Source organism: Trichechus manatus, unplaced genomic scaffold (assembly GCF_000243295.1).
Source record: "Trichechus manatus latirostris isolate Lorelei unplaced genomic scaffold, TriManLat1.0 scaffold00146, whole genome shotgun sequence".
Lineage (NCBI taxonomy): Eukaryota > Metazoa > Chordata > Mammalia > Sirenia > Trichechidae > Trichechus > Trichechus manatus.
In genome coordinates, this window is record NW_004444082.1 from 401,478 (window position 1) to 410,932 (window position 9,455).

The 9,455-nt window shown below is 40.4% G+C and overlaps 1 protein-coding gene across 1 annotated transcript in view; it reads right to left on the reverse strand.

Annotated features, from left to right (window-relative positions):
* LAMA1 (laminin subunit alpha 1) overlaps nt 1-9,455 on the reverse strand; it is a 165,786-nt gene that overhangs the window by 44,773 nt on the left and 111,558 nt on the right. Inside the window, exons 26-28 of the mRNA XM_012558209.1 lie at nt 1,970-2,178; nt 1,038-1,154; nt 548-711 (exon numbers count right to left, since the gene is read on the reverse strand). Coding sequence (XP_012413663.1) covers nt 548-711; nt 1,038-1,154; nt 1,970-2,178 — 490 coding nt within the window. The remainder of the gene's footprint in view (nt 1-547; nt 712-1,037; nt 1,155-1,969; nt 2,179-9,455) is intronic.

A 9,455-nucleotide genomic window follows, 5' to 3' on the forward strand; every position in this document is an offset into this window, starting at 1 on the left:
AAAAAGGAAGACGTGTAAAAAAATTAATACCCTTGTTCTGACACATGCAACCTATCAAAGCACTGGCCACCTAACCCCAAAAAAAACCAAACCCACTGCCGTCAAATCGATTCCGACGACCCTATAGGACAGAGCAGAACTGCCCCATGGGGTTTCCAAGGAGCACCTGGTGGATTCAAACTACTGATCTTTTGGTTAGCAGCCCAACTCTTAACCACTACACCACCAGGGTTTCCACTGACCACCTAGTACACCTAGTAGGTGCTTAACAAAGCCTCGAGGGCTTGACATTACAGCATCATGCTCATTTTAATTTCTATCCATTTCAGTTTGCATTTTTTTCATCATACATTTATTCTGATGTTATTCAGTAAACTATGCTAGCAGACATGGAAGGAAATCTTACTTGACATGTAAAATACGTGGGAGTCCTCATGTGTGTGCAAAGGAAGAAGAGTGACTCCACGTTGTAAACGAAATAGCCATTCTTATTCTCTTTGATCAATGGATCACGACCTCTCCAGTTCCTGGAAAGGTGTGGTCTTACCTGTCCAGAACACTTGACAGTCTTTTGAGCTCAGTGGCATGATCCTCAGCTCTGTAGACACGGTCAAGCGCTCTTCTCCTGGACATCTGCATGACCAGCTCATCTACGTGGCTCCTGAGTTTGGCATTCCATAGAAGTAGCTTGTCCCGGTGATGTTCTAACTGCTACACAGAGAAATCAATATTTTAAATACCTGCATCTACTTAATGGTGTACCAGTGAACCAGTTGCTGTCAAGTGGATTCAGACTCATTGTGACCCCGTGTGTATCAGAGTAGAACTGTGCTCCATGGGGTTCCCAATGGTTGATTTTTTGGAAGTCGATTGCCAGACTTGGGCAGACTAGAATCTCTAAACTTTCGGTTATCAGCTCAGCATGCTGACTAGTTGCACCACCCACAGACTCCTAATAATGTACACGTGTGCACATATGTGAGGTGTATGAAGATCCTTTCAACACTGTATTAAAGCCATGCCAAGGTGTAACTTACAGTTAGAGCATTTTGGGCAGCGTCTGCATGTACAGCGGAAGCATCTCTCCATCCTCTCCCTTTGGCAATTAGCTTTGAGGTCAAGTTTTGTTCTTTTTGAATACGCAGCTTTTTATCCTGCAGCAGAAATCACCTGTTAAGGATGCTCCAAAAAAGCAAGTCAGCTTCCGAACGCTGGTGCCTAACTCTTTGTACTGAAGTTGACACTCGGGGGCCCACTTTTTTTTTTAAAATTGTTGTAGTTTAAGTGGAAGTTTACATGTCAAGTTAGTTTCTCATACAGAAATTTATACATACATTGTTATGTGACCTTAATTGCACCCCTATACTGTGACAGCACACTCCTCCTTTCCACCCTGGATTTCCCGTGTCCATTCAACCAGCTCCTGACCCTCTCTGCCTTCTCATCTCACCTCTGGACAGAAGCTGCCCATTTGGTCTCATGTATCTACTTGAGCTAAGAAGCACACTCCTCATGAGTCTCATTTTACGTCTCACAGTCCAGTCCAATCTTTGTCTGAAGAGTTGGCCTCAGGAATTGTTTTAGTTCTGGGTTGACAAGAGAGTTCGGGGGCCATGCTCTCCAGGGTTCCTCCAGTCTCAGTCAGACCATTAAGTCTGGTCTTTTTACTAGAATTTGAGTTCTGCACCCCACCTTTCTCCTGCTCCATCAGGGACTCTCTGTTGTGTTCCCTGTCGGGGTGGTCATTGGTGGTAGCCCATCTAGTTCTTGTGGTCTTGAAGTCTCTGGTTTACGTGGCCCCTTCTGTCTCTTGGTCTAATACTTTCCTTGTGTCTTTGGTGTTCTTCGTTCTCCTTTACTCCAGGTGGTCGGGGGTCCCACATTTGAAGGCATTGACAATGGTATAATTTACACTGGAGAATATGGCCACCAGCTCTGATTAAGAAGGCAAGAGCAGCTTGAGACTCACCTGGAATTCTCTCAGGTTGGTGTTGATAATGAGCAGCAGGCGGCTGCTCTCCTGGGTCTTTGTATCTGCTTCACGAACTAGGTCTTCTGCCTCCTGCAGTTCACGGCGGTGTTTGGCAAGGAGGCTGCTGGCTGCTTCTTTTAATACCTTCAACTCTTCCTGTGGCTTCTGGTAATTCTTCCGAATTCGTAACAGTAAATCTTCAGCAGCTCTGATGGACATAAATGCCTCACATTGTAAGTAATGGACAATAAAGCTCAGATCTCTGAAATGGCGTGGAAGGAATATTTACATATTCATACCAAGTTTCTTCTTGAAATCTTAAGTGGTAAATCATAGCCTCTTAAAAATGGAAACAATTTTGCTAAGACAGCGACAGGTATGGCAGATTTAGACTTTAACCTTAACAAACTATCTTTATTCACAAACTTCCGAGCACATTTTAGTAGTGGAATTAAAAGAATCATCTCAGTGAAGCTAGATTCAGAAATTTGGCACTGCAGTCTATATTAATGATGGGAACTGCAATCTTTCACTGTGATATGGTAAGAAATTGAAAGAAGAAGGCTATTCAGTGATTTGCCATGAATTTACCAGTGTACTTATATGATACAAAAGTTCTTATGCAGCTAGTTAAGAAAAAGATTTTATAAAAGTGTTCAAATTCAAATTACCAGAAAGATAAATCTTTGTCATTGACAAATGCAAGCTTTAGAAAATCAAAAATTTTTTTTTCCTCTTTCTCTACAGATATGCTACCAAAGTGCTTAATTAAATCAATTTTGAACTTATAACTACATAGAATAATGCTTTTTCACATACAAATCTTTGCAATGGTTGAATATATTCAATTAACTCTCTGCTTCAATTCATCAGGAGAACTTTCAAAAGTTTCATGGAAAATTCCTTGTAAAACACCCTCAGCATTCACAGATATCAGATCATTGAGTTAAGACATAACAGAAAGGATTTTTCCATGATCTACATTTAAACTCTAACAACATTAGAACAATATCAGGAGTTATTTGAACATTATGATTTTAATGATAATAAACATGTTACATTATGAAGCAGTCAGCAAGAACTAAAACTAAACCAAAAACCAAACCAAACCCATTGATGTTGAGTCAATTCTGACTCATAGTGACCCTATAGAACAAAGTAGAACTGACCATAGAGTTTCTAAGGAGCGCCTGGTGGATTCGAACATGCTGACCTTTTGGTCAGCAGCTGTAGCATTTAACCACTACACTACCAGGGTTTCCAACTAAAACAAAGTACATGGTAAATACACAAGTATATCCCATATATTGGTCTGATTCATGAATTTATCATTCCTTATCATTAACAAAGATATTTCTCTTGAAAGAGGCCACAAATAGCCAAAGCAATCTTGAAAAAGAAGAATAAAATAGGAAGACTCTCACTTCTTGATTTTAGAAGGTAGCTACAGTAACCAAAACAGTGTGGTACTGGTATAAGGATAGACATATAGACCAATGGAGTAGAATTGACAGTCCAGAAATAAACCCATACATTTACGGTCAATTTATTTTCAACAAGGGTGCCAAGCCCATTCAAATGGTGCTGGGACAGCTGGATTTCTGCATGCAAAAGAATGAAGTCAGACCAAACTTCACACTATATACAAAAATTAATTCAAAATGGGTCAATGACCGAAATATAAGAACTAAAATCGTAAAACTCTTAGAAGAAAATATCGGGGTAAAGCTTTGGAACCTAGTTTTTGACAATGGATCCTTAGATATGATACCAAAAGCATGAGCAACCAAAGAAAAAAACAGATAAATTAGATTTCATCAAAATGAAACACTTTTGTACATTGAAGGATTTTATTAAGAAAGTGAAGAGACAACCTACAGAATGAGAGAAAATATTTGGGAACCATATATCTGATAAGGGTTTAATATCAGAATATATAAAGAATTTCTACAGCTCAACACAAAAACAAACAACCCAATTAAAAAATGGGTAAAAGACTTGAATAGACATTTCTCAAAAAAAAAAAAAAAAAAAATGTATGTATAATATACAAATGGTCAATAAGCACATGGGGAGATGCTCAATGTCATTAGTCATTAGGAAAATGTAAATCAAAACCACAATGAGATACCACTTCATACTCACTAGGATAGCAATCATCAGAAAAACAACAGAAAATAGCAAGTGTGGACAAGGATGTGGAGAAATTGAAACCTTCATCCATTGCTGGTAGGAATGTAAAATGGCGTAGCCACTATAGAAAACACTCTGGCACTTCTTCAAAAAAATTAAACATAAAATTACCATATGACCCAGCAATCTCACTCCTAGGTATATACGCAAAAGACTTGAAAGCAAGGACTCAAACAGATACGTGTAAACCAATTCAAGTTGCCTCATTATTCATAATAGACAGAAGATGGAAACAACCCAAAGTCCATCAACAGATGAACGGATAAACAAAATGTAGTACATAAATGCAATGGAATATTACTCAGTCATAAAGGGAAATGAAGTCTGGATGCATGTATGATTTCACATATTTGAAAAGGCATAGAGACAAATGTTTATTAGTGGTTACTAGGGGTTGAAGTGGGGAAGAAACGGGAGTTATTGCTCAAGGGGTGCTGAGTTTCTCTTTGGGGTGATGAAAATATTTGGAAATAGATGATAGTGATGGTTCCACAACATGGTAAATGTAATTAATGTTACTGAATTGTACACTTAAAAAAGGTTAAAATGGTAAATGTTTTGTTATATATATTCTACCACAATAAAAAAAAGAAGTCTAATAAATTTTAAAATAGAGGTCAAATTTTGTTATCTATGAAATGATGCTACTATTTAAACTGAAACCAAATGAATTGACATAGTCATCAATGACTTTATTAAAAACATTCAAAATTTTTTAAAAAGATTAAAAAAAAAACCCTCAGAACTCTGTTAGCTTCTTCCTGCAAAATTTTTCAATTAATACAGTAAACCAGTGTTTCTCAAACTGCATTTCTCCACAACACTATGAGTGTTATGAGTGTTATGGATTGAACTGTGTCCCCCAAAAATGTGTGTCAACTTAGCTAGGCCATGATTCCCAGTATTATGTCATCTGATGTGGTTTTCTTATGTGTTGTAAATCCTACCTCTATGACGTTACTGAGGCAGGATTAGGAGCAGTTATGTTAATGAGGCAGGACTCAATCTACAAGATTAGGTTGTTGTCTTAAGTCAACCTCTTTTGAGATATAAAAAAGAGAAGCGAGCAGAGAGACAGGGGGACCTTATACCACCAAGAGAGCAATGCCAGGAGCAGAGCGTGTACTTTGTACTTCAGGTTCCTGCACTGAGAAGCTCCTAGACCAAGGGAAGGTTGACAACAAGGACCTTCCTCCAGAGCCGACAGAGAGAGAAAGCCATCCCTTGGAGCTGGCGCCCTGAATTCGGACTTCTAGCCTACTGGACTGTGAGAAAATAAACCTCTATTTGTTAAAGCCATCCACTTGCAGCATTTCTGTTACGGCAGCACTAGATAATTAAGACGAGTAAAGGGTTCCTCAGTGAAATTGGTTTAGCTGTATCCTTTAGGCCCCTCTTGGAGACCCACAATGCATGTCAGCCACTAAAACTTTGAGAAGACTTGAAGAGTTTTTTTTTTCCTCAACAAAAGACTTCTCCAAAAGAGTCAAAAGAGAACCTACTGACTGGGAAAAATTTTTGGCTGCAACACATCTAGGGACTAATCTCTAAAATTTATAGAAAACTTCAACACCTCAACAATAAAAAGACAAACAATCTAATAAAAAAAATAGGCAAAGGATATGAACAGACACTTCACCAAAGAAGACATTCAGGCAGCTAACAAACATATGAAGAAACGCTTGCAATCGTTAGCAATTAGACAGATGCAAATCAAAACTACAGTGAGATACCATTTTGCCCTGACAATACTGGAAATAATAATAAAGAAAATAACAAATGTTTCTGGGATTGTGGGGAGGTCTGAACTCTTATACACTGTTGATGGGAATGCAAAATGGTACAACCACTATGGAAAGCAGTATGGCACTTCCTAGAAGCTGGGAATAGAAATACCATATGATCCAGAAATCCCACTTCTAGGTACCTAAAGAAATAAGAGCCGTGACATGAACAGACATAGGCACATGCATGTTCATTGCAGCATTATTCACAATAGCAAAAAGATGGAAACAACCTAAATGCCCATTATGGTACACACACACAATGGAACACTATGCAGCAATAAAGAATAATGAAGAATCTGTGAAACATCTGACAACGTGGATGAATTTGGAGGACCTTACGCTGAGTGAAATAAGTCAATCAGAAAGGGACAAATATTGTATGAGACCACTATCATAAAGTAACAACGAAAGGTTTACACAGAGAAAAAAAAAAAAAAGGAAGAAAAACATTCTTTGATGTTTATCAGGGAAGGAGGGAAAATTACCAATGAAATAGAAGACGTGTTAATAGTGGTGAAGGGAAAGGCAATATATGATATGGGCGAAGTCAGCACAACATGACCAAGGCAAGAGAGGACACTAACAGGAACACAGAAATAAAGGGCAACTATAGTTAACTACAATAGCTTAGACAATCCTGCAACAATAATATTAACAAATAATAATTCAAATAATAATTCACAAATAGATACATAGGTATCTAGATACACCAAGAGGTGTAGGAAGATGTAAGGGAATATGCCCACTGGCAGATACAGGTTTGGTGGTGGATATTTCTACATACATGACTGTAGGTGTGGCTCATATGGAGCCCACAAGGGGTGCAGTCAGGGAAACCTCTTAGACATAACCAAACACCTCGCAGGATGAAGTTCCTAGGCTAGAAGACAAAGGACCATAGAATCGGGGAACATCTACATCAATTGGCATAACAGAGTTTATAAAGAAGATGTTCTGCATCCTACTTTGGTGAGTAGCGTCTGGGGGTCTTTAAAGCTTGTGAGTGGCCATCTACCACCTGGAGCAAAGGAGAATTAAGAAAACCAAAGACCCACAGGACCAATTAGTCTGAAGGACTAATGGACCACATGAACCACAGCCTACATGACCCTGAGACCAGAAGAACTAGATGGTGCCCAGCTACCACTACCAATTGCTCTGACTGGGATCACAACAGAGGGTCCTGGAAGAGTGGAAGAAAAATTACAGAATAAAAAATCAAATTCACAAAAAAAGACCAGACTTACTGGGCTGATAGAGACTGGAGGAACTCCCAAGACTATGGTCCTAAGACACCCTTCTGATCTGGAACTGAAGCCATTCCCAGAGACCACCTCCCAGCCAAACAACAGACAAGCCCATAGGATAAACAATAACACCCTAGAGGAATGTACCCCTTAGAACAGCTAATTATAAGAGATCAAAAGGGCAATATGTGCCCAAAATCAAAGATGAGAGATAGCACGAGGGGGTAGAAAATCAGAACTAAAAGAAACAGGGAACCCAGGGCGGAAATGGGGAGAGTGCTGACACATTGTGGGGAATGAAACCAAGGTCACGAAATATTTTTTGTACAAACTATCAAATGGGAAAATACTTGGTTCTGTAAACTTTCACCTAATGCACAATTAAAAAAAAAAAAGTTTTCTTTCCTTAGTAGACACTGCATTTTCTGAACTCAGCTAGGCATAGAACATATTTTGTCATAGCTCTGGGGGCAGGGCGTGGAAGCCAGATGGGAACAATGACCCCGTGGTGTGGAGTGAAGGGCCAGCACAGCAGGCCTGACGGCCACCCTCAGACAGGCCACGTGCAAAGCTGGCCTCAGCAGGCATCCATAAGCTTGGAATTCAGGGTGCCTCCCAGGGTCCCCTCACTGGCAAGGGTGGCTCACTGTGCAAACAATGTGCTGTCTGCTGAACACCTGCTTTTCTTCCAGAAGCCTGGAATTTTCATGTGCGCTAGGCCAGCTCAAGACTGGGTGGGTCAGGGCAGGACCTGCAGGGAGGTGTACGCAGAGGGGCAGAACTGAGGCCTAACTTCAGACGTAGCAGGGCTTCAGTGCTAATGTTCATAAACATGACTTAGATGATAATCACCCACTGCTCCTGACTTCTGCACACACTTTTCAGCCAAGCTCTTGCCCTTCGCTCTTCTGGTGTTATCTTACATCATATGCCTCTACACCTAGGCCGGATTATAATCCACGTTTCTGTGGTCCTGACCCTTTGCTTACTTCTTCCCTTCATCTTAAATGTCATAAATGTCTGCTGTCTCTAATGGCCGAAATTCCACCCACAGTCCTAGATGGGCTGAGTCGCAAATGGTATGTTCTATTGCGCTCCACAGGGTTCCGTTGGCTAATTTCTGGAAGTAGATCACCAGGGCTTTCTTCCTAGTCTGTCGTAGTCTGGAAGCTCTGCTGAAACCTGTGCACCATGGGTGACCTTGTTGGTATTTGAAATACTGGTGGCATAGCTTCCGTCATCATAGCTACATGCAAACCACCACAGTATGATAAACTGAGGGGAGGGTGGTGGACTGCATGGGTAGCCACTGACTGTACTTTGTCTTCTATGAGAGTTTATTGCATTATACTTGACCGGTACTAAATACAGGAGTCACCAGGTTCTATTGTTCATGCTAGATGGGAACATCGTTCTGGAGCCATAGGAAAAAAAAACCACCACCACCTATTGCATAATTGCACAAAGATAGGGATATCGGCATTGATTACACTTTTTTCTGTTTGTGGGGGCTGGTACCCATCTCTGGATATACTTGACAACAGGGTCTCTCTCTTCTCTTAAGCTATTTCATCTCCAGTGAGAACTTGCTTTCACCCTCTACTCCCATTATCCCTTCTTCTCCCTCCACATTCAAGCTCCTGCCTCTAGTTGGTTGTATCATGAAGAATACTTAGCACTCACTTGCGTTCAGCGGCGGCATTTTGGTGTAACTGCATGAAACGCCTCTTCTGTACGGCTTCCAGCAAGGATGTAATGTTCTCTTGCATCTTCTGAAGAGTAGAACTGGGTAGCTGAAATTTTTCATCCAAGGTCTGATTTAGAGTTGTTGCTTTTTCAATAATTTCTATGGAGAAAATGCATCAGTATCATTTAGTAAGTTTCTCAAAAGCTGACCATACTAAATGGAAAAACCTAGAACCTTCTTCACTGAGGCTGCTCTGCGTATTCAGCCTGGGTTGGACCTCCAGACCAGGCCGGCCACGCCACCCCGTATTTCCCAATGTAATCTGCACATCTCCTAACAAAGCACCCATGGATTTAGGGTTACAGGATTATTTCATGTCTGTCTTCCCCAGAACCCATAATAAGCCCCGTAAGGGCAGGGCTATGTTCATCATGCTTACCTCAGCATTCTCCTGCACCTGGCACAGACATTAACCACAGAAGATGTTCAGTAAATATTTACTGCATGAATAAGCCCAACTTTTGACACAACGCTTTATTTAACATATTTTTTGTTTTAATAATGTCCTC